Genomic DNA, 25,546 nt, shown 5'->3' on the forward strand with positions numbered 1-25,546 from the left:
TGAAAGTAGGTATATTATGTTTGGAAAACATGTAATTATTTATTTTTAATGAGCTCATGTATACTCAATGACATGCCGACTTGCGATGGAATATTCATTAATAACTAATTACTATCAGTACAAATCTGAACAAATGAGATACGAGAAAGTAGCTAGTGATTCACTGATGATTCTTTAATCATAAAAGTGCATAAATTATATTTGGAAAACGTGTAATTAATAATTTTACATCAGGCCATGTGTACCAAATAATGCGCCGACTTCCGATGCAATATTCATTAATAACTAATTACTGTCAATTCAAATCTATATAAATAGGATATGAGAAAGTAGCTACGGAATCACTGAACATTCTTCGATCATAAAAGTTCATAAATTGTGTTCAGAAAATGAGTAATTAACGTTTTTTTGCAGATATAATTACCGTATATACAGAGTGACGCGACGCTATTGCGCATGCGCACTTGTTTGCGCGGGATACCTCTTATTCCGCATACCTCCTTTACTTTTCTGCGCTCCTGTTACTTGAAAAATAGTTCCTGGTTCCTACCGCTAGATGGCGCTAGTAGTACTTTCTACCGTATACCTACCGTTTTCATACTAATCTATTGAATATTGATTTTTCATTTCGCAAGCCGGTAATATGCTCTAGAATATTGTGCTTTAATTTCAGAATTTTTTAAAGGTTGGGATAAGGTGGAAACGTCAGGAGAAGCAATACTTTGTTGTTGAAATTTAGTTTGATTAAGTCCTACCTGTAGCAATTTTTTATTTTCAGTTCTGACGGCTTTAAGCGGATACGTTATTATTTTTAGTTCTATTATGTTCAATAAAAGTTTAATTAGTCTCAAAATGCTGAAGGAGTCTCTAATTTGAAAGAAAAGTGGAATCTATTATTTCATAATTTCTATCGTTGTTTGATAGGTGGTGTTACGCGCACCTTTTTGTACTCAATTAAAATTGATCTTTCCAGTTTAATTTGTTGTCAAAAAATTAAAATAGCTGTACTTACCGATTTTTGCTTCATCTGTTGTACATATGATTTCATCTTGAATGAAGTATAACGTCAAACTAATGTAAATTGCGTTTTACAATAAGTGTCAAACATTAAGGTTAGAGTAGACATACAAAGTAGTGGTTCGTATTCAGAACGTATGAATATTTTTATCGAATAATTTGCGAATAAACATATTAAAAAATGGCTGCAATACTGCGAGTAAAACGTAGACACGACGACGAGCCTACAAATGCTTTAGTGATTTCGTACAAACGACAAAAAACAGATGAAAGCGAGGAAGCGCAGTCAATTTCACCGGTTCCGTTAACGACACTTGCAAAATTCGCTGGAACTGTTAAGAAACAGGTTTGTATTTTAAGCGAAAGTCTTATCGGATTTAAGTTAATATGTTCCCATTTCTTTTAAACAGGAAGATAGTGTTGATCATTTAATTCAAACTTATGGAAAAGATGATTTGAAAGTAAATTTCAAACAACATCCTATAGATATCCTAAATAAACTAAGGGAAACAACGAAACAGTCTTCTGCAGAGAATCGTTATAAAGTTGTTAACTGCTGCCGTTCTTTGGATGATTCTACTTTGGAGGATTTCGAAGATGTGGTCATGACAGTCATAGACATAGAGGATTCTAAGTCTATGGCAAAGCAAGATGCTACCGAAAAAGTATGCAACATTTTCTTGTGCTTAAGTATAAAACAGAATCACTAAATACATTGTATTGTTATTTCTAGGATGATAGTTATGTATACGATGTGTACTATGTTCAAACTGAAAATGATATATACTTGGATAACATGGTGTCTATATATCCATACGAGCAACAGCTGGTTTTCGATGGCTACAGAGAAAACCAATGTGAACCTGAATGCGAATCAGAAGATTCCAACTCAGAATCCAATTGGAGAAACGATTATCCTGATTCTCCTCATTCTGAGAGATCAATCGACGAGGATGACATGAGAGAGGCAGTTATGAATATCAGACTGGATGAAGGGTCTGATTTATCAGAGGAAGATGATTTCGTATATGCGGTTGATGAAGCTGACGTGGAAAATTATGGTTACAAATATGCAAGATATAAGGCAAGGATAAAGGAAGAATTGGGAGAGGAGGATGAGGACAATGAAAATCACCTGAGCGATTACAGTGCTATATGTTTTTCTGAAGAGGAGGAAGATAATTCCAGTTTAGATAGCGATTTAGATTAAGATAATATAATTTAATTAGATTTAATTTTTCCTTTGTATTATCAGATAGTTAAGTAAGCAATATTTTTAATATGGTATCGTATAGTGCGATTTAAATTGATGGAACATACGTTTTTCTGTGAGACAACTGTGTAATTTAAATTAGCGTTCTCATCGCGTAGAAGTAGGGGTCATAAAGATCTTGGAATTTTGTTTAATCTATATATTTATTACATATTTATATAGATATATTTTGTATGTAAAATTGATCTATCAAAATAAAAATAATAAAGGTAAGCTTAGACGTTCGAAAGTGGCAAAAGGAAGGTGTGTATAGGTGTTCAGAAAATGAATCATTCTTTTTTTCGACGATATGGCATATAATGATATACCAGGTTTATAATGTATAACAAATTGTTGGAAGTACCAGACAGAGATTTACAAATGTTCAGCAATAAAGGTATCTTCTCTGTATCGTGTCGTTATCAAATCTTTTCCGCTTATTTTTTTATACTGGAATACCGTGACTTTTGCTTTCCTTTGAACGGTAATTAGCAGAAGGCCCGTAAATAATATAACAATTACTTTATAAAAGTATTCGCGAACGGCTCGCGTTTATCTGACTATACTACTCGCCAAAATATGAAAACAATTTTATATAACTGAGATTTTTCGAATAACGTTGTCCCCTTTCTGACAACGTTCATGTTACATCCACGCATTCTCTCCTTTTCTCTCTCTCACTCTTTCTCTCCCTCTCTTTCTCTCTTTATCTTTCTCTCTCTCTGTCTCTCTCTCTCTCTCCCTTTCTCTCCCTCTCTCTTGCGCATTGTCAAAATTCATACACGAAGAATTTCATGTTTTTTTAACGAACTCGTTTATAATGATATGAATAGTACGCTGCGTATACGTGTAACACTGGCCTTAATTCTAATTTTTACATTGACGCGCTCTCAAACGAGTCGTTACTCGTTAACAGATGCTTTCTTTTGATTACGATGCAACGAAGCAAATGCGCTGGTAAGAATCCAATTAAATACCATATTTCGAATCGGAAAGGAGTACTAACTCGTTTACTTTTTCCTATTGGCGCAACTTGGATTCGTAATGAAGGGACATGTTTTAGATCACCACGCGTTGTATATCCACGTTTTAGATCGCCACGCGTTATGTCATCACATTTAGTTACGCCACTGGTTTTTCGTTTCCATGATAATATGTTCCGAGACTCAGTAGCTAATGTTTCGAATGGCAATTTGGATACAATTATCAACGTACTTACTCGTCGACACTATTCACGAGCGCGACTTTCATGGACATGAAATTATTTCTTTAAATTTATGTATAATATATTAAACGTCATATTGCAACTCAGCATTTTTTGCACAAGCTGGGAATTGGTATCATTCAGGATTATTACTATATCATTCCGTAATACTCTACTCGCCTACTGTACAACATTTTACACTTATTAGTTTTCGCTATTCCTTAGGTATGTTGTCGATTATCGGTTACAACTACGAGATTATTGAAGAGTCATGAGATTGCACACCTTTGTATGGTTCGAATCGTGGTTATCGAGAACGACTGCACGCAGAGCTTAATCACAACCACGATCCTTCCTATGCAGGACGTGGTGTTTCATTTGGTAGCTCTACTTTGGTATTTCTTTACATTTTTTATTTTTTTAAATCAGGGTCGACGCGCGTGAAGTTTGAAGCCTTTCTAATTTAGACCGTTTCAAATTTGGAACATTTCGGGTTTCGAATATTTCAACTGTGGAGTGTCCCTAGTTTCTGGCGTTTCAAGTTTGGAGCACTTCAAATTTCGGTCATTTTAAATTTAAGACATTCCTAGTTTGGAGCGTTTTACGTTTGAAGTGTTCCAAGTTTGAAGGATTCCAAATTTAAGGTACAACAAGAACCCAGAAATGTTCGCGCCGGCCCTGTTTTCATTTCTACATCTTATCCTGAATATACTTAAATCCAAAAGCGAACTACCAAACACAAACACAATCACTGAACGTGTTCTCGCTCTATCTAATTTCGCTTATCCTTAACGGAGTTTCTCGTCACGCGTATATACACGTCGGCTAATTGAACTTATAAGTACAAACAATTCCCTGGATCAACAGAAATCACACAACGGTAGTCAACTAAATCGGATAGTCGATAATTATATTATATTATATATATATGTGTGTGTGTGCGTGTGTGTGTGCGCGCGTTTATGTATGTGTGTATATATATATATGTATAAACTGGCAACAATTAACAGTCCCATTAGTTGTCTCGCTGACGTTAGTGTCGTGTCCTGAGAGTCTTAAAGTACGGACGCCTCGGTCCTGCCGGTAGGAGGCGTGGTAGCGTGGCTGCTCGAGTTATTATTGTTGTTGTTGTTGTTGTTATTGCTCGCCTCGCCGGCGTGGCTCGAGCAGTAGAACTTCTTGTGGGCAATGAACGTGCTCAGGTAATTGAAGCTGATGTCGCACGACCTGCAATAACGAGGGCCGCTCTTGTTGGGATCCAAACTTTCTTCCGGAGGTGGCGTATCTTCTCGTTCCTGTTTCACTTTGCTGGTCACCGTTGGTGGTGGCGGTGGAGGAGGTGGTTGTGGGCTCTTCCGCACCTCCGTCTTACCGTTCATTTGCACCTCCGCAGGTATCTCTTCAGGCGTGGTGGCTGGGGCTGGTTCCGGAGTCGGAAGAATCGTCTCATCGTCGAGTACGCACGTAATGTAGTTTTCTTCCTGCAAGAATCAAGTTATTTCGATCGTTGCTCCAAGGATCGTCGCAAGTCAGCTGAACGTAAAGTTATAAGGTATAACGAAGAGGTACTTACTTGTAAGTCCGTTCCCCGTTTCTCGAAATGCATTTTGATGTGCGTCCTCATTCCACGCAACGTGTTTCCTTTGTATCGACAGATGGTACACCTGAAAGCCTTGACACCCTGATGAGCATCCATGTGACGCTGAGCAGCTCCAGCCGTGGGGCTAACCGCGCCACACACAGGACATCTCCAGCCACCCGTGGGCCCACTGGAGCAGGCGTGCGTACTTCCAGGCTCGATTATAGCCTGCAGAACAAAGAGTGAAACTTTTACTATTAACAAATTGGACGATACACTTCGTGGAAGAGGCTACCAACCTTGCACTTGGAACACCTCGAGTGATGTTCCTGGGGTTCTGGCCTCTTAGGACAGTAAAATGCTTGATGAGCTACCAAATTGTCCATGGAGGCGAACTTGATGCCACACGCAGCGCAGATCAGTTGGACCAGAGGAGGCGAAGGTGTCCCAGGTGGCGGAGGACTGCTGCTGACCGTCGTTTCCCTTGCTTGGCAATAATGCTTCTTATGGGCGACGAAGTTCTCGTGTCGACAGAAGACGATGTTGCATTCTTTGCACCTGAACATCCAGCCAAGAACACGTTAAGTCTGCGCGAATAGAAGATATACTTATGGTAGCAAAGGGTATGTTACCTCGAGACGCCCTGTTTCACGAGGACGCCAGGAACCGGCGGAGGTGGCAGCTCTGCCAGTCTTAGAGCGAGTTCTGTCGGTGGTGGAGGTGCAACAGTTCCAGCAGTCGTTGGAGTGGAACCGATGGACCTCGCTCTGGGACTACCGCTTCCTCTGGATCTCGGACTGCCCGGTGGTGGAGGTAGAGAAGACGGTGCCGGTGACACCCTGTTCTCTTTCTCATCTTGGTGTGCCGGTGACTTCCTGACACTTAGATCGAGAGGTGCCGATCCAGGCGGCGACGTGGAAGATGCTACCACGGAGACAGGCGTGGTCGGCTTGTTCGCGGCTCGAAGAACCGGCGGTGGTTCTGCGGTGTTTTGTGCTGTGGCTGCGAGACCCCTCGTCATCGGCTGAAGATGACCTACGGAATACAGAAGCCCTCAAGTCATCTTAATTCTATTTAGCTTTAGTTAACTAAGCGACAACTAGTTACTTTAGACATCGATCCGTTTTAGGAAAAGCAATTACAAACCATTCGGAAGCAGGAAACACGCGGTGTCCGGTGCGGGCAGAGTCGGAGCGGCTAGGACACTGGCTCCTCGGAACAGAGAGTACGGTACGATTAGGATAGGGTTCGTGGGCAGTGCCAGACAGGGCTGCGGTGGCGGGGATTCGCCAGGACTAGCACTAGTAGGTGGAGACGCCTTCACCGAAGAGGAACTCGCGCTGGCCGCTGGTGGTGTATCTTTGACCACGTGCCTGGTGCTACAGTAGTGAGTTTTGTGCGCTCTGTAAGTTTTCAAGGAGCTGAATCGAATGTCGCAGTTCCTGCAATATCTCTCTGCCTCTTCGTTCAGAGAACCGTTGGAGGTCGTTGCCGCTCCGGTTCCTGGAGTTGTGGCGGTGGTCGGCGCGGTCGGTACCGTGGGCGGCGCTGGAGAGGCTGCGTGCATCCTCATGTGTCTATTCAACGACACCTTCTTGTCCGCGCTGTACGAACAATGAGGACAGGCGTACGCTTTCCTCGCTTCGAACTTGCTCGACTTCTCCTCATCCTCCTCGTTCGTCGTCTCTTCCTCGAGCCGGGGCCGATGGGCGCAGTAGAAGGTGCGATGAGCTTCGAGAGTGCTCGCTGAGCTGAAGCGGATGCCGCAGGGCGGACATATCAGTGCCGCTGGTCTGGCAGGCTCTACGGTGATCGTTTCTTTACCGTCGGTCGGTAACACGAACAGTCGTCCCGATGCTATTGCTGCAACATTCGAATACGTTACGTTAGCTTCGCGTAAAAACAGAAACGCGTTATGCTATTTGGAGTAAGTTTACCATTTTGAAGACCAGCTGGTAAAGGTGGCACAGGATTCGGCGGCGAGGTATTTTCCGGTTTAACAGTGAGCGCGGCTACGGCGGCAGGCCGAAGAGCAGGATCGGTCGCCAGACTAGCATTGAGTCTCAGTCTTGGTGCTGCTTCGTCGTCCAGTTTCAACTTCTTCTCGGATGGCGGGTCGTCAGAGTTGGACCGCCTCTGGGAGTCCTCCGAGTCTCTTCTGCAGACGGATTCTCGTCTTCTGATCGAAGACGTTGAAGAAGACGACGACCTCGGTTGGCAATCCTCTTCCTTGACCACCAGCATGCTGGATTCCTCGTCGGTGTCTTTGGGACTCGACTCTCGCGTCTGATTTGGCCTCGGGGTGGCATGCCGATCTCGCAAGCTTCTAGCAACCTGTAACATTTAAACGTAGCAAATATATACTTTGAATCTTAATTAACGTGATGTCATTTCGAAGGGATCTTACCTCGATATCTTCGGTGAAACTAGCCAGCCGTTTTCGAGCGTCTTCGGAAAGCACGCTGAGCCTCAATCTGATATCTTCGGCGGTCGAATTCGTGGTCGTAACCGATGGCGGAGGAGGATTCAGTCTCGGAGGTGGTGGCAGGCTCGATTCTTCTTCGACAACTGGCGCGATCGGGCTGGAAACCGCCGATCCACCACCTTCCACACCGCTGCTCACCGAAGGTGTCCTTTCCGAGTCGCTCCATTCCTCATCCTCCCCTGAAACGAGCAAACAGCACGTTTACTCGTTGATCATCCGGTCAACATCATCGAGATCATTCTCCTGTCAATGTTCAACATCGAGATCAACGATCGTTCTAACGACCAAGTATAAATACCAAGTATAAAATACCAAGTATTTGTGTCTTCTACAGGTATAATAGATATATTCGATCGTTCGTACATTTCTTCAGGGTGTTCCAATCAGCAGTTTCTCGAGAGACGACCATAACCACGAAACGGATCCACGTGGAAGAAACGGGCAGCTGAGCCGGAAGTCGAGGGTAGCGCAAGGAAACGGAAGAGAAAAAAAAGAGCGGGCACGCACGTTTAAACGATGCGTCCCTATGGCCGTTCGGCTCCCTAATGGTCGCTCGCCACGCCAGCCTTTGCGTACCCTCTGCTCCCATCTCCCCTGCAACCGTTCCTTCCCTCTATCTCTTTCTATTCATCTATCTATTCCCCTACACCGGGCCACCCCACTCGATACACCCTTTGCACGCCTCTGAAATCCCCACCATTCGACCAGCAGCGTCGTGGCGTGCCGATCTGACGCCGCGAGGGCTGCTCTCGCGTCGAAATCTCGGATTAACTCGTTTCGCATGGGGTTGCTTCGTTTATTAGACAGTTAAGTTACTTTGGTACTACACAGGTAGCGCTGCTACAGTAAAATTGTAAAATTAAAATATTACTATATTTGACAAACTACTCGTTGTAGAACCAGATCACGTCGGAATGGGTTAGCGTTAAAGTAGCTGGCGATATTCCGATGTACTACCATTTACTTGGCCTTGTTCCTAGGTTACGCGGACTTAGCAAACGCTACGAGTAACGAGTTTCTACCTATTCGAAACGCAGAGCATCGTCTACTTATCTATCCGCATCTGCAAATTGTCAGGACCGGAGAAGGACACGCTGTTGCCAATTGCGGTGGCAGCATCGACACCTTCGAATCCGGGCTGCGGATATCCAGGATCGGAACAGCAGGACGCAGAAACAGTCCTCGAAATCGAGACGACACGCGTATCGTCCGTCGAATTACCCGGATACTTCGATTGGATGGTAGGGCGAGGCTCAACGAGCCGGACTAGAGCGTGCAGGAGCGAGAAGGAAGGACGAAGGGAGTAGGCGAGATGCCGAAGAAGATTGGACAAAGGGTTGCAGCGCACTCCTAGGCTATCCTGTACTCGCATCTACAGTCCGGTCGTGTTCCTTCTGGCTCTCTGTAAATAAGTGGTCATCGATGGATCGAAGCTTGCCAGCCACCGCGTTCCTTCTCCTCCCGCTGGTTCTCTTTCTTTGCTAGCGTTGTCTTCTTCGCTCGACTCGTTACTCGACGGACCACGGGTCTCGCAGAGCATTCTTAATTGCACGCGCGTACAAGCTACCCGGTAGCTTGACCGCTAGACACGTTTGTCCGAGCGCGAGCTTCGTCGCCACGAAGTCGATCAAAATCGTGTGGTCGCTTTTGAATTCGAGTTACTAACAACGTTTAGAAGTACGAGCGATCGTAATTCGACGAAACGCTTCCAAGCGGTCGTTCGTAACCAAGGGAATAACCTCTTAACGCGATCGCTCGCAAAGCGCGTGTTAAAACGAGTCGCGTAAAAGTTTGAAGAGGTCGTCGAATCGCTGATAATCGACTCGGCGTATGTAGTTTTGACGGAAGAGACGAGAAAAGTTGGTTGACCGGGTGGTTGAGAGAACGACGCCCTTCACCTTCCACGAAGACATTTGGTTCCGAAACGGCTCTATCAGGCACCGGTGTCCCCACGAAGTGAACTATTAAACACGCTCTATCTGCCTTTCATTCTCGTTACTGGCTTCGACCATTCTTAATTGCACGTGCATGCAAACGTTCCCGATCGAGAGGGCTGCACCTTGCTCGCCTATACAACCACCTACAACCGTCGTCACCGCCCGCCACCAACCACCTCCGGCTGGCTGCTGAGGGTGCAATATATCTCGAAAAGAAGAGGGCGGGAGGGGGGCAACACGGCCGCCATTAACATATTCGCGAGCTGATAAGCCTTTCTCGGAACCGATACCGCGCCCGTGTACACCTTCGGCCCCGCTTTATGCGAGAAAACGAACAGCCAGCCGTAACCGCGTGAGAAACGGACCTCGGAAGCTCTCTTGCTCTTTGCCAATGACGCCTTTGTCTTACCTCTGTCGAGCGCTTTTAATTGAATTTAGGTACACGCCAACGGAACTTTCATCTTCCAATGTTCTTGGCTTCTCTTTTCCTTTTGCTTCGGTTACGACACAGGCAGTGGAGATTCTAGCGGAATTTCAAATACCTTGCAAATTAATTCGCATTTGCTTAGCAAACGGTTCGACGGATATTTTTATTTGCAATCCTATAAGCGACGTAGGGAAACCTTAAGGAGAGCCTAGAACGATTCTAGCAAGATTTTTCGCTTACCCTGTATCAAGGTTTCTCTGAAATTAGCTAGACCCTTTTCTAAACTTCTCGAGGATTTTACATTTTTTCTTGTTCCGTAGGATATCCCTAAGCTCTTCTGGATTTAGAATCTTCTGAATCTGGAGAAAACGCGACAAGTCCTAGAGAATTTTCAAAAGGTCTATCCAAGTAGCTTCCTGTCCATCCTTCCAAGCCCCTTCCTGTAGCATCCTGAACGGGGCGAACAGACGCATAGAGGGCAGCAGAGGGCGAGTATACACCGGTGGCAGGAAAACGAGCGCAACGGTAGCAGCTTCATCGGTGCTATGCAAATAGGATCCTGATCGTGACGCGGGTAGGCAAACACGCGACGTACAGGTAACAGGCAGGGCTGCTGAAGCCTGAGTGAGTCCTCTCCGCTTCTTCTTCTTCTTGTTCCCTCTTTCGAAGTCGTATTATGGTAGTGTGCGCCCTCTTTTCACGGGGCCACGACCCATGCCAGAGATGCATGCCACTCGTACCGATGCACATCCACGAACACTTAGCTTTTCTCTTTCTGCCTCTACTACGCTCTTCGTGGACTCTCCTCGCTCCCTCCCTCTCTCTCTCTTTCTCTCTCTTTCTCTCTCTTTCTCTTTCTTTCCTCCGTTGTTGGTAGCCAGCGTCTTTTTCTCCCCGCTGTACACGCTGCATCGTGGAGATATGCTAATGCAGCCGTCCCGATCGTGACACTGCGGCTGCTAAGTGAGAGCTCAAGTCGCAACCTTCTCATCGGCTCCTACGCCGCGTCGAGTCTCTTCCGTGCTCCTCGATCTCGCTTCTTCCATATCGGATCCCCTAACCGCGCTTTCGGGAATCCGAACGTTCACGATGCCCGTTGCCGGCCCATTATGACGTCCCGAGGACAGTCGGACTCCCGATCAACCTCGATAGAGTCCAAGAGGTGAAAATGTGACTGTGACATCTTCATTCCGGACCGGACAGATACATTGGACACGGCGTGTCGTTACGATCGATAGGTTTAAGTATTCGAGCGTCCGGATATTAGATGGGTCGTACGGTGATCATAAAGGCAGCGAAATTCTGTATTCGAAATTGCAGCAAGTACAAGAACGCGAAGACGAAGAAATCCCAGAAGAGACAGTTTAGTATCGCGTGTCTTTCACACCCGATGTCGAGTTAAGAAGCTTTCCGCGTCCGATGGTTGGCAAAACAAGGATCGTTGGCCGTGTAACTACACGTTCTACACAATTTACAGGGGCACACTCGAGGATCGTAGCGTCCGTGTTCCGATTCAATTAAACGGCGATGCAATCGATCAATTCAATTCGTCCCGTTACACTTCGCTCTTCAAGATTCAACGGGCATCGCGCAAGCACACACCTCATTAAAACGCAAATCTAACCGATCGATCCGATATCTTCGATCTACCTTTATTCCGGCCTGCTTCGACTCGCGTCGTTTTCTACGTCGGGTGCCCCGAGGGGGTGGCAGAGGGAGAAAAAGAGAGGAAGAGAGAGAGAGAGAGAGGCTCTTGTACCGACCGTCCACGTTCGTCCATCCCTTCCAAGAAGTTCAGATCACGTCGTGGAGCACATTATTCATGCAAAGCTCTTACTACGTCTACCTTCGTCTCTATCTGCGTATCAACACGCATGGGCTATACGTGGCCGTCATATGTACGTGCAGCGACCGCGAACAGAGCCCACTCGAATGATTCGTTGAGAATTTCCTCTGACACGTTCGATACATTGTTCGATAAAAAAAAAAAAGACTGTGGATTTAAAGGGGATTCGCGCGTTTAAAGATATACATTCTGTTCTGTAGCTGAATAGAAACGGTGCTCGTGTTTAGCTTATTTAACGCTTAAGAATTTGTCGATTTGTTTGTTCACGCAACCGGCTTACAATTACCCGGCTATCGAATCACGAGGATATTATAAATAGTATCGTGACTCACTAGTGACCCACGTCAGATTGATCGTGTCACGCGGCTTACATAATCGTTCTCGCGAAACTATCGATCTATCCGATATCGAGCTCAGATGCAACAGATGTTTTATATTTACGTACAGTCGGAAGCTTAGATCGTCTCTTTGCAATTATCGTAATACGATTCGAAATCTTCTTAATTAGCCGAAAAACGTATCCTTAGATCGACACGAAACGAGTCCAGAGAATCGGCGCGGAACGCGTCACGTGTAAACGAGCCCGTCTAAAGAGTAGCAACGCGCGTTGCGGGCACACGGCTAGGACAATAATGATAGTAATTATGCTAAAGGGTGACGATAAATCCTGGTTGGCGATATCGTGACGAGATATCGTACATTTCGACTTTCAGCCATTACCACTTAATTACCGGAGTTCTATCCGAACGAAATACACGCCAATTACTAGCCGGCAATATTATTAGTCTATTTCGCCGAGTGAATAACGATAATGACACTCGTTCGTATGAGTTACTAGAATTTAACAAGCTCGTTTAGTTCGCCATAATCGGCCATCTCTTTCTGCTCTCTCGTTATCCGTTCGCTCGAAATTTACTTTCCATAATCTATTCGCGTAACACGCTGCGAATCGTTGTTACAGATCGGAGGAAATTTCATCGCGAAAAAGAAGGCGCGAATCGCGAGTTAATCGATGCGGTAAAACGGTAAGATCGACGAGTCGGAAGCGATCGCGAGAGAACATGCGAGAGTCGAGGCACGAGAATCGAGCACGGTGTTCCATCGTTTGCGGTTTGCTCGTTCGATTTCTGCTTTTCACCGGTCAACAGAAAAAAGAAAGAGAAATATAAAAATCGCCGGGCAAAGCAGTGAAAACCAAGTCGGTGACAGATGGCGAGTATCGATAACGTCTCTCGAAGCTCCTGCTAGCGAGCGAAACGACCTGCACGGATCCTGTTCCTGTCGCGAGATAAAAGAAGAAACAGCTGCGTCCCGGCGCTGATCGGAGATCGCTCCCCGTGGGTGAACGAGAAAGCTTTCGACGTGGGACAATCCTGCGAATATTTATGGGGATCATTTCTTTATCCGCCGACCGAATGGACGAAACGCGAATTAACGCTCTAAACACCGACGGAAACTTCCTGCTACGTTATGCGCCATCGACGAGCTTCGCGTAACGCTTTCGTTCCCATCTAATTTCGATGGGAATTCTTTCATAATTCCTGAGAGGCTACTATACCGAGAGAGGCGACTTTCTCGAATTCGTTTAAATCGGCCGAATGAAAATAGACGAAGAAGAGCCCGAAGGGCGTAGCCTAAAGCAGAGGCGTCGCTACCGATTCCTACATAAAACGAAAAGGGAAACATTTATCGAAGCGAGTGTCTCGGTGGTGTCAACGACTGCTATCTCTTAATGACTGCCCCATCTTTCAAGGTTTAATCGTCGACACGTATAAAGCATATCCCTCGGCTTTCTGCATATTCAATGCACGTGGCTCGATCGGGCTCGTGCTGCGTACACGCGTTCAAAATTATCAAACCTCCTCCTCCTCCTACTCGATTAAAATTCCAGATTCCCGTTTTCTCCGACGAATAAAACGTCCTCCCATCGTTTTGTCCCCTCGCGACCACTCACCGAGCTACACGTACGCGTTGTTCGTTCCATCGAAATTCAGTCCGACCTTCACGATTTTCGCGTTCTTAACACTTTTTTGCCTCGATACTCGACCATTAGGCTCGAAACGCGACAAAGGTGTCACGAACAGGGACAGATACCTAACTACCGACCATCGCTTGCGTTCGAATTCGCAAAGATAAATCCGTTGAACGTAGGCAACAAAGATGTGGCTGGTTTCTTTCGGAGCGGGCAAATAAAACAAAATCCAGGCAATTATATTCACGAAATATTCCACGCTGCGATAGGATCGAACGGCCTTTCTTCATTCTTTCGATACAATCAACGAAAATGGATCTGGATCGAGTCTCATTGTGGCAGCGAGCAACGGATACTGCTACGACGTGGCCGAAAGATCCGTATAGGGCCAAACCGAGGGGAACACGAAGCGAGGAGAGTATAGAAGAAAATAAGAAGACCAAGTATTCGAGAGGATAGAGAGAGAGATATATATATAGATAGAGACGGAGACAGAGACGGAAAGAAGAGAGACAACGAAAGCAACAAGAGGAGAAGGCCAGAAGAAGATGGCCAGAACTCCGTTTCTCGTCTAGTCGAGATCTAATCTCTCGTTCCCGCGCTGCGTGCCTAATTAAAGATCGATATCTCTCGATATTATTGCACCCTGTACCCACCCTTCCATGTACCACCTTCGAACCACCCCGTCGCCCTGCTATACACCCCCCTCCGCCACGTAGCAGGTTATTAAATTCTCCTATCTCGATGATCTGGACTGGCCGGTCCTACACGCTCCTATCTGATCCGGTCAATCTTTAGTCTCGTTACCTTTCGGCCCTATGCTCGTTCCACGATACGCCCGATTCGACGCTTTACTAATTTTTTAGGGGATCGGCTGAGAGACTGCGAGATTGAGAAACGGGCTCCGGCTCTGCTAGATTTTTCGGGTGTAACTAGACCAAATTTTTTAAATCGTATTCAATTAAATCGAATCAGCTTTCGTCGCATTTAATCGAATCGAGATGAAACTCGAATCATCCAGTCAAATTGCACGAAATTAAAATTCGTCGAATCGAATACCGACAATTATCGCGTTTATAACTACCGGAGAAGATCCCGTGCGAAACATAGTTGTAAGAGAGTTAACGATACGACGTTAACAGTCGATCTTACACGACGAAGAAGTTGCGCTCGGTCGATCGGTGAAATCAATCAAGGCGACACTGTGAACGTGGCTTAAACATTGAGACGTGACCAATGCTCGTTGCCACGAAGGCAATGCCACGTCGGGCAATTATCGCTCGGCAGGACCTCGACGTGCATATATTAAGGCCAACTAGATTCTTCTCTTTCTCTCCTGTTCTCTCGGTTCGCGACAAACCTCGGTTGTGGCCAGCAAGGTGGAGGAGGAAAACGACGACGAACAAGACGAAGACGGCGACGACGACGACGACGACGACGACGACGACGACGACGACGGTGAACCGACACACCAAGATTTCGTATCTGGCCAGGACATTTCTCGCCTACCTTCTGGACGACGTTTTAAGATCGATATCGAACCGCTCTGGAAGTCGACCGAATGAATAATTATCAATGGGAGGACCCGGTATATCTCGCCACCTTGCCCCTCTTCCGTCTTCTACTCTTCTCCCTTCTTTTTTTACCGAAGAGCGAGCACAGTTTGTTTTGTATAAAAAAAGAACGCGCATTTTTTATCGATACGCTCGAGCGATGCGATTACGAGACATTTACCGAACATTCGGGATAAGTACCCTGCTTTTGGAGTAAAAGCGTTAAACGCTGTTTTTGTACGAATTCGTTTTGCAAGAGGTAACGAGTAGATTAGAAGAGAGAAGCTCGTCCAGGTAAATCAATTAAAGATGGTCGAACTGTCGTAAAGCCGCTGCGCCGCGAGGTATCGAAAAGTCGAACAACGTTATTTATGGCATAGTCCACGAGCAATCCCCATCGTCGCGAACTCTCACGTGTCGATACGTGCTTCGAGTTCAAGCGCAGCGTTATATCTCGGTACGACCAGAGCCTGCACATTTAGTAGCCGCTAAAATGTTCTAAGAATCTTGTACACAGACCATAAACACGCTCGAAGCTAGGCGAGAGGGCTCCATAAAAGTACGACGATACAGAAATATGGATTCGGAAAAGGTTACTGGTATTACATAAGAGACTATTTTTATCGAGACGATCGATAATAAATACAATTTCGATTTTAATTAATATTTACAGTTAAACTTACGTTCGAAGATAAAGAATTGAATTGAATAAAAGAGAAAGATTGTCTTATGTTTCGCATAAATCGCGTCGACGTAATACAAAGCGCGGAGTAAAAAAGGTAGAACGATAACTCACGGGAATTCCGATAAACGACACAAAATTAACTTCCAACCCTCCCTCTCGCGTCGACTTCCTCAGACTTCCTCGATAAAAATCCATTTCCACGTATCTCCCTGTTGCAACCCCTCCGTGGTCTAGGTAAGCAACCAATATCATCGAAATTGAGCGATTCCAACCCCCGTCCGTTCTTCCCGCGAACGGCCAACTTCCACCCTATCCCAGTTCATCTTCCCTGTTTTACAACCCCTACGTGCTGATTCTCGCCTGGTTGCAATCATTATGCATAATGTTGCCTGCAACGAGAGTATAATTTTTACGAGTGCCGCACCCTCCTCGCGAAGCCTGGAAAATTGACGTTGGAACACGGTGATTGTGGCAAGAAACTGAACAACGGAAGGTGCTGAAAAATTACGGTGTATTAACGGTGGTTAGTTGCGGTCGAGTAGTACATTTTAGAACAGGGTTTTCGAGAGTCGAAGCAGCTCGAAATTCGGTCGCACCGAATTAAATCGAACCGAGCTGAATCGGGTCGACATCCAATTGTATCAAATTGAGACGATTCGAAATTCGATCGGCCCAAATCGAATCGCGCAAAAATTTCATCGATTCGTTCGATTGCATCGAATCGACTGTACATTCTCGCCTTAACCAAACCCCCGATTAAGTTCCAGAGCCCAAGTACTTATCGTCGGTATCGTCATAACCAACGAGTTACCTGTCGAATTGTTCAACGACGCTTCTCGACCACTTCCAACATTACACGGAAACGGTGCAACCCCTCAGGCTTTTGTCAGGGTGCCGCGAAGAACGGGGTCAAGCGTCGGGTTGTTCACGGCATGAAAGGGGTACATCAGGGCCTTATTAAGAAAAATGGTGTATAGCTCGAAGAAAAAAACAACACGGAGCCGCGGTGTTATCTCCATGAAACCTATTCTAACGGGCTTATCTACCGTAAAAACTTGGACTTTAACCACCGGGGATCATAATCGAGCTTATCTCTCGTTCAACCCTCTTCTTCCTCTTCCTTTCTTTCTCTACGCGAATCTCGCCTCATCGTTGCACCAAAGGTTATCTCCCCTTTTACTCATCTATCGCACCCTGACGTGCTATCGCGAATTTTATCGCGGAAACTTTGAATCGACCCGGAGAGACGGAGATCGCGGGAAAGAAAAGAGCCGCGGAAACAGGCTGGCAGAATTTTATTGTACACCATGATCAGCCCAAGATTTCAACTTCGGATAAGGCAACAATTAAAGTACATTTTCTACTTTTTCTACAAAAGTACATCGCGTTGCGAATATGCGAATATTATTAAACATATTTCGCCATTACTCGATCGATTCTTTTTATATCGAGACAATTAATCGATAATACGTTGTAATCGATTCGTTGACGCGTAGAAAGACAAAAATCGTCAACTTTTTCCGAGCAATACCTCTTCCGATAGCGGATAGGAATGGCAGAGGGTGAAAGACGGATTGCGTAGACGGGGGTGGGATGCTATCATCGGTACGTAAGCACGAAATATCGCTACATCGTAGCGGTTGTACGCTGTAAAAATATTTGAAGCGGCTCCCGAAGGCACGGCACAGGTACGGGGTACGGGGTCGGGGGTGGTTTAGTGGCGGCGCCTGAAAAAGCACGATTACGTTTACGACTTCCCTCACCGTCTGTCGACTCACCCTTTCTCACCCCTTACTTCGACAACTTCCTCCAACACCCCGATCATCTATCCCTGCGCTACCTATACCTACATTTATTAATTTAACGAAAGAGTTATCGAAAATGTCATCTACTCGTCGCAAATAAGTTTCGACGTTCGATTTCGGAGATACATTTTCGACTTAATTTCTACTTTGAATTACTTCGGTTTTGAATTTAATAAATCCATCGAGCCTAATAAAGCACGCTCTCCGCCCGCGAACAAGGCGATATAAAGCACCGAAAGATGTAGTAATAAAAAAATGTAGGGGTTGAGAGGAGGGTAAAAAAGAGATACTGTGGCGGCGGCGGGATCTTTCGTGCGTCGAAGGAGAAGACAAAAATCGTCGAAGCCATTTAGACGGTTTACGAGCCCGCGGACGAGGCGTATACGTATCTCGAAGGCTGGCCGAGGAGAAAGGTGAAGAAGAAGAGGAAGAAGAATAAGGAGAAGAAGACGAAGACGAAGGTAGAAGAGAGCGAGCGAGGTCGGCTGATACGAAACCGTCATCATATTGAAAACCATAATTCGTGGGACTCGGGGTACCCAGGTACACCAGGGGCGTACCGTGACCGCTATCAGAACGGCGTCACAATAAATACTAATTCCTGGAAGGTGGCCCTCGGCATTATCTGAGGACCGTGTGGCAAAGTCACTTATACTTACTTATACTTCCCCTCTTCCTGCTCCCTTTCCCGCGTGTCCACCCTCTCCGAAGTTGCCTCGATAGAACGAGAATAATTATTTCCGATAGGTCGATGATAGTCTTTGGTTGCCTCGTTATTGCTTATGCTTTATGTCCCCTCTCTTCCGTAATCCTTCGTCCTTTTCTTCGCTATCCCCTTCCCCTATCCTCTTTTTCTTTCATCCTTCGTTGTCTCCTGTCCAGTCTTTCCTTTTTCGCCGCGCTTCCTTGTTTTTCCTTTTTCGGTTTCGCCTTTCCCTTTCGCCAGGGACGAACGATGCCTCCTCGTTCGTTATCCGGGGAAGCCTAATCGGGGACCATCCGTCAGTCTAATGGAGAATCGAAACGAACGACGCTCGTTTCGCGAGCTTAATTGTTCCTTCTGGTTGTCGTTGCTTTATGGTTAGATGAAAGACGCGCTGTGACGTTACACCGACGTTATTAAATTATTATTATTATTAGTCCGAACTTGCGAATATTACTATCGGGGCTGACAGGTGCACGGACATCGGCCCGTCGGATATACCTGTATGTACATAAATACAGATATACGCAACTTTTCTTTCAAACGCTTTCTCGAATAATAGAAATAATCGCGCTTATCGTTTCGAATCGGACACTCTGTACGGCGACAGAGAGAAACAGGAACAAGTTACGCTGTCACGCGTTCCTATTCGCGTCCTCGTTTCTGATTGTGGCGAACGGTAAACAGCATCGTTCGATGCGATTCGTGCGAACGAGTTTCGCTGAATGCGTGACGCGTTGCGTGAGACATTGTACAAGATGGCTTCCAGCAGGAGAAAAAGAAAGAATAACGTTGCGAATTTCTCGGAGCGGGACGAGGAGAAACAGAGAGTAGCAAAGTTTCGGCAAGTTTCTCCCCAAGTGCCGATACTCCTTAATCATGGCCGCGTTTCCTCTGCGGTTCAACGGCGGCCAACCAACCGCCATTTTCCCCGAAATACGTCCAAGACCCGGGGGGAGCCGATTCTTCGTAGATACCGAAGTATCTTCTTGCCAGAGACGCGGTTAATCTTCGGTCGAGAATCCTGCTCCTCATATAGCTCGATATTGTTTAACTTGCCTCGTTATCGCTAGATGCACTCTATAGCCATCTCTCCAGGGGTGGAAGATAGCGTGCACCTTCGAACCACCTCTCACCCTCCCAACCCTTGCGTTTTACTCTCCCTCTAGCTCTTCGTCGCTCCTTCTGCCGAGTTGCCGAAGGGGTTGGGGGCCTGGAAGGGAGCTGCATCCAGCTGATAACACCTCCTGGACTGATAACGAGCCGGCCAGGCTCTCGTCCTACCTACACCACCCCTTAACGCTCCTCAACCCCTTCCTTCGCTTCGTGCCGTGTGTTTCTACGACGTCGCGAACTCTACGACCACCTCTCGCGTCTTCTTCTTCGCCGTTCGACTTCTTTGCGAGCGAAATTACGCCGACCAAGTTCGAAATTTTTACGCGATTCTTCCAGCGGACAATCGTTCGTTTTTAACGATTCAATGCTTTTCATCTATCTACAGAGATTCGTGAATTCGAGGATTCTAAGGAGTAGAACCGAATCGAGTAAAATAAAATCGCGCGTAATTGAAGCGCGTCCAATCGACTGCCGTCAAGCGAAACGAGCTACCGAGAGCATCCAGTGCGGGTCCGGTGGTCGGTATCTCGATCGATGGTCCGAAGAAGAAAAGAAACCTCCACGGTCCCCGTCGATCGAATCTCGACTCTGAAGAGGGGACAGGTCCCGCGATCCGTGGTCCAAATATTGGGACATCGTATCTTCTCCCAAAGAAATAAGAAGACAATGCGAAGAAGGAGAAGAAGATTCAGGGCGAGCGGTAAAAGAAAGACGCGAGGAACAGGAGATTCGAGGATCAAGAAGAAAAAGAAAGAGATACACTTTGCCGTATTGTTGGTCAACGCGGCGTTACGTACATACGTACGAAACGGACGTATCCCCTCTTCTTCTCTTTCTTCTTCTTCTTCTTCTTCTTCTTCCTCGGTCGCGAAGAGATAGCTCTCGAACCAGGGTACCCAGGCTGCAGCCGATATGGGGGCCGAGACTTTACGAGACGGTGGTCGTGGACGAGTGATTGATGAGCGGCCGAGCTAATGAGGAGCTGAGCTGCAGGACGGGGATCACGATAAAGAGGTCCCACCACCGTATAGCCCTTCTCGCCAAGCATACGTAGCTGCAACACCTCCTTCTTCCTGTTCTTCTTCTTCTTCTCCTCCTCCTCCTTCTCGTCCTCCTCCTTCTGATTCTGCTCTGCATTTCTTCCTTGTCTTCGGTTTGGTTAACCCTCCTCGGGACTCTTTCGTCGTTTCCTTAGCGATGCACCAATCTCCGATCATCTTCTTAGGGTATTCGCCTGTTCTTTCTTCGGCTTTTCTTCTGGTTATCTGTTCTTTAGTATTTCTCGTTGTTTTTATTCTCCCTCGTCTTCAATTTTTCTTCAATGATTTCTTATTTACACGATATTCTCTTTAATTTCGATAATATACGCCCGCTTTCGAAGAGTAAACGGGTAGATATAAAAACGGGAAGCGTTAAAGCAATCGGAGAAAAATGAAGAAGCAAAGAAGCGTCGTTTATCCAGGGATACGGATCTACAATTCAGTAACATCATCATCGTTTCCGTCGGAGGTGTAGGTTGATTTAAAGCGGCCCGTTGAAAGCATTTGCCTACCTTATCTTGTTTTCTATTTACAGGATTATGCTCGTAATTCGAAGTGGCGGAAGCTCGCTCGTCGGAGCGGCGCGGCGCGGCGTGCTCGTCGACGCTTTTGGCCGAAGAAGGAGAGAGTAAAAGGGGTTGACGGAGCCAGCTAGAAGGAGAAGTAGGTGGAGGAGGTTTATAATAAAGCCTGCAGGGTCCAAGATACGTGGTGGCTGGCAGCCGTTATCAAACGGGTCCAGCGTTCGAGTCTCTCCGCAAAACCCTCCTGTTGCAAACTCGCGGTAACCTGGATAGTGTTCACGTGTCCGTTGAAACGAGTCACGAACCCGTGTGTACCGCCAACGTACACTTACTATTTCGCACAAATTTCCTTTCGTCGAATCGCATCGTTCTTTCGTGGCTTTTATTCGCCATTTTTACAATCAATATTCGAACCGTTTATCATCCACATATTATCGGGGGTAAAAATAAAACGAAAGAAACGTTACTCGGTATACGACTCGATTCGGCTCGAATCAATTGGATATTACCAAAAACACTGTAAAAAAATACGTGAAAAAATACGTGTAATCGCGAATACTAAATTGCCTATAGTTACGTCCATAATAAAAGAGCAATGTCTCCAAATAAAACAACACGATCTAACAAGAAGAAAGTCCTTTTAGCCGGCATTAAAATTAGCATTTAGCGGAAAGAGAAAAATCGTTCTCTCGATCTGCTCGGCCATTCATTTGGCCCGAAATAAATGGCAGGTCACCAGTCACGAGACCCGACGAAGAAACAAACGTGACCGTTTCCGTGAGCGTACTTTTTAATCATCCTGTACCACCCTTTCCATTCATCCCTCTCGTGAAAGCCATCAACGGCGCCAGCAGCAGCAGCAGTAGCAGCAGCGGCAACAACAACAACAACAACAACAACAGAAGCCTTGCTACGGCAAGCCGTGCCCTGTGTATTATAATGTAGAGTGTGAGTTATCAGACATCGGGTCGTTATCAGGGTCTGGGATCGCCTGGTCCGCTGCTAAGCTCCCACCGCCACCCCCTCTCCTATTCAACCCCCGATAACGAAAGGGTTATCACGCCACGCTCCCCAACTGCCATTCCTTGCCTCTAGAAAACCCAAGCCGGCCGTCTTTCCAACGGCAGATTATTATTCTTTTTACTCGCAGCCGCTTTTTCGCGCCGACCGATTACGATCCCTTTGACTCGGCCACTTTACTGCTCGACCACCACCTTGCTTCGCCATGTTGTTGCTGTGTGCGCGATCATGCTTCGCAAAGAGGACATTGTTTCTTTGCGACCACGAGTTCTTTTGCCAGCAAATTTTTCTATCGAGCAAGTAGTCCGCGAGACGCTTACACGCGGTAATTAGGAGAAGTGGAAAATTTTGGGATTACATAGTCGAGAAATTGGGGAAACTAGCGCTCGAGACTGCTAGGACTTTCGAATTTTCGAAAACGTAGAAATTCGGTAGTGTCGCAATTGCGAAATATTCGATATTCGAAGTTCGGAATACGTCTGGTCTCGGAACGAGACGTTTCCTGATCGTCTCGCGCGCTGTTCTCCACCAGAGTTACCGTGCTAGACCCAATCGCGACAGGATAAAAAGGTGCAGATAGGAGGCGGTTAGAGAAACGAAACAGCGGAAGGTCTCTCGTTTCGTTGCCGTCCGTAGCGTTAGCGGTGACGCGGCGACGTCAACGAGAATACCCTTTGAAGGGAATGTGTGGATGGCGATCGCGGGATCGGTGTCGACCAGGCAACGATTAGCGCGAGAAACGGTTCCTTCGCTGTGCCATTCTCGACCGATGTCCCGACGTGCACGACGATAAATCCAGTGCAGGGAAAACGTCTCGTTACTCGCTGAACCGAGAAAGAAAGAAAGAGAGAGAGATCTTACGAAGATCGAGCTTGATTCTGGTCGAGGTCATCTAGGACCCCGTACCAGCCTACGAGTTCTTTTTGCCCGTTTTATCGTGTCTCGATTGCTCTCGCTGTTCGAGCTCCACTCGCGATTTCTTGTTACTCGGCTAGATCGTTAAACGTCGTTGCGTTTAGCTAGCTTCCCGTGGTGACGTATGGACGTCCGATTGATCCACGATTCTTCTTTCTCAGCGATTCACTCGCTAGTACACTCGAGTTGTAACCGCGTTGATTCGCAGTTGCGGAAACAATGCTTTCTTCTCGTTTCTCGCGTTTTTATCTTCTTTTCTACTTTCTTAATGGCACTAATCTTTGCTAGAGTACTCCACACTTAGTGGTACGTATACAGATAAGCTGTAAAATATAGTGAATAAAATTACACGAGATTGAAGGCGAAATACACCGAATAAAATCGTGCGAAATTAAATTGCACGAAATCGAATTCCCGCAAGCTTTAATACGATCAAAAACTGATCCGCCCTTCGTTTAATCATCGTACCCTCGGTCTGCCTACTGATCTCTGAATCGTGCACGCAAGAATAAAGCATCCAGAAAAATTTCCAAGCACCGGTATATTTGCGTTACACGAGCGATTTCATCGTGATTTCTGCTCGGCCACGAAATAAAAATGAGGAGGGGGAAAGAAAAAGAAAAGACGTACCAGGAACGCTGTGTTCCAGCGTCGAAGGGAACAAATTGCGTACAAAACGAGGCGTGTGCACGCGTTACGGATACGATCCGACTGGAGATCGAGGCACGCAAACGAAAAAGGGAGGACGAACGGGTAAAAATCTTCTCGGAGGAGAAGGAGGAGAGTAAAACCGCTCGTTTATCGCCGCTGATCAGCCGCGTATTTCCAAACAATGCTCACGCGAACCGATACGGGAACAACTAGGTTCGTTCTTCGGCAGATTTCGCGAAAGGGACGAAATCCACGGAAACTAAGGGGAAAATAGTAATTTATTTGTTTCAAATAGTTTCGCGATTAAGCAAGTGAGAAAAATATCGATGAAGCGCAAAAAAAGGAGACAAAAAAAAATGAACGTGGATGACCATTGATCGTTGGACGCGTGACCTTGAAGAGGTTAAAAACAGAGAATAAACGTTGGTTTCACCCCCGTAATCGTTTGATCGGCGATGATCGCGCCGTAAGAGGGGCACGAGTGATCGAAGGAGAGCGGAGCGAGAGCAGGAACATCGTGGCGAAGATGAAAAAAAAAAGGGGAGAAAGGGCAACGAAGAAAAAGGAGACGGAAGAGGAGGTGGCCCGTCTGTATCTCGATACGAAGGTAACCCAGAGAGAGGAGAAAGAGCAACGAACGATTGGTCGATGTGGTACCAGAGTGGTACCAGTCTCGACCAATCGGCACCGACGACCTCCTCCGATGCCTGGTCTCATTCATAGATCAGCCTGGCCAGAGGAGGCCTTCGAACCGTCGCCAGGATCGGAAGATCCTTGTCGATCCCGTTCTCTCTTCTCTTCTTCTTCGAGCCACGCTTCTCTCCTCTTCTTCTTGCGAGCAAACTGCATGGCGGACGCGCAACCTCTGCCAATTATCCATGCACCACCTGGAAGAGACCTCTCGAGACCTTCTACAAGACTCTGGTAGGGTTAGCTCACCTATCGTTAACTCGATCGACTTCTAACGATTAACCGACGTGGTGTCTATATCGAAAAGAACGCGTCCAAAATCTTCCACGCGACGATCTTTCCCGATCTTCGTTCCTCGTATACTTTCCAAATTTAGCCTGGTCTAAACGGATTCGAATCAGAAGAAGAAATATCGAATAATTCGCGATACGAGTATTTTTCCCACAAATTATTCCGAGGCTCGGTCCCGTTTTCCATAAATTATTCGGCAGGCTGAAAAGTGGCTGTCCGCGATCAGTGGGGATCGAGGGCAGCACGAAATCGACTATTTATGAGAGGAGTTGAAACCGGCTCGTATGAGCGTACATACGTTGAACGTTACCTTTGGTGCACCTCGAACACGCACCCTTCCTCGCCGGTACACGGTGTGCGTATATATCAGGGTTCCCGCATCTGTCGCGCTTCCCGCGGGGAGAGAAAGAGGATTTTGCCTCGCTGCCGGCGACAGAGATCAGGATGGAACAACCTACCATGTTTGGCGGAGAAGGACTTCTCCGACAGTTTTCCCTTGCTACGCTGCGATTTTTCTTTTTCTTTTTTTCCCCCCAACAATTCCCGGCCCATTAGTTATCGACGAGTTATTACTCGCCGCGGCCATACCACTTTGCACGCTTCCGTGATTTCTTGCTGGATCGAAGCGCGTCGAAACAAAGTGCGGCCAATCGAATCGCGTTTCGACGATGTACGCGATAATTCGAATTCCGTTGAAATTCGATCGTTGCCAAAACCTTCGATCACCGCGCCAAATTGAAACGCTATCAAATTGAATCGGTTCGTTACAATGTCTCGAAGAGGGCTACTATCGACGATGTAGAAAACGATGATTTGGTCGGAGGTAAGTAGTTG

General features: G+C 46.4%; 2 protein-coding genes across 6 annotated transcripts in view; one reads left to right on the top strand and one right to left on the bottom strand.

The window, feature by feature from the left end:
- Nucleotides 1-1,198: 1,198 nt before the first annotated feature.
- fs(2)ltoPP43 (female sterile (2) ltoPP43) lies at nucleotides 1,199-2,680 on the top strand. Its single transcript, XM_003707681.3, has 3 exons — nucleotides 1,199-1,363; nucleotides 1,428-1,682; nucleotides 1,751-2,680. Exons 1-3 carry the CDS (start codon nucleotides 1,199-1,201, stop codon nucleotides 2,225-2,227), a joined length of 897 nt encoding a protein of 298 aa, XP_003707729.1. The 3' UTR covers nucleotides 2,228-2,680.
- ush (Zinc finger protein ush) overlaps nucleotides 2,563-25,546 on the bottom strand; it is a 120,766-nt gene continuing 97,782 nt past the window's right edge. For 3 of the 5 annotated variants that reach the window (XM_012295814.2, XM_076536815.1, XM_076536814.1), the window contains 7 exons: nucleotides 7,460-7,716; nucleotides 6,990-7,386; nucleotides 6,199-6,915; nucleotides 5,685-6,087; nucleotides 5,352-5,610; nucleotides 5,047-5,280; nucleotides 2,563-4,954 (listed from right to left, as the gene is read on the bottom strand). In XM_012295814.2, coding sequence (XP_012151204.2) covers nucleotides 4,529-4,954; nucleotides 5,047-5,280; nucleotides 5,352-5,610; nucleotides 5,685-6,087; nucleotides 6,199-6,915; nucleotides 6,990-7,386; nucleotides 7,460-7,716 — 2,693 coding nt within the window. In that variant the 3' untranslated portion in view covers nucleotides 2,563-4,528. Of the gene's footprint in view, nucleotides 4,955-5,046; nucleotides 5,281-5,351; nucleotides 5,611-5,684; nucleotides 6,088-6,198; nucleotides 6,916-6,989; nucleotides 7,387-7,459; nucleotides 7,717-7,900; nucleotides 10,069-18,421; nucleotides 18,747-25,546 lie in introns of those variants that run through there. The other 2 variants (XM_076536816.1, XM_076536813.1) reach the window with 2 other exon arrangements.

Source organism: Megachile rotundata, chromosome 11, assembly GCF_050947335.1.
Source record: "Megachile rotundata isolate GNS110a chromosome 11, iyMegRotu1, whole genome shotgun sequence".
In the NCBI taxonomy this organism is placed as follows: Eukaryota; Metazoa; Arthropoda; class Insecta; order Hymenoptera; family Megachilidae; genus Megachile; species Megachile rotundata.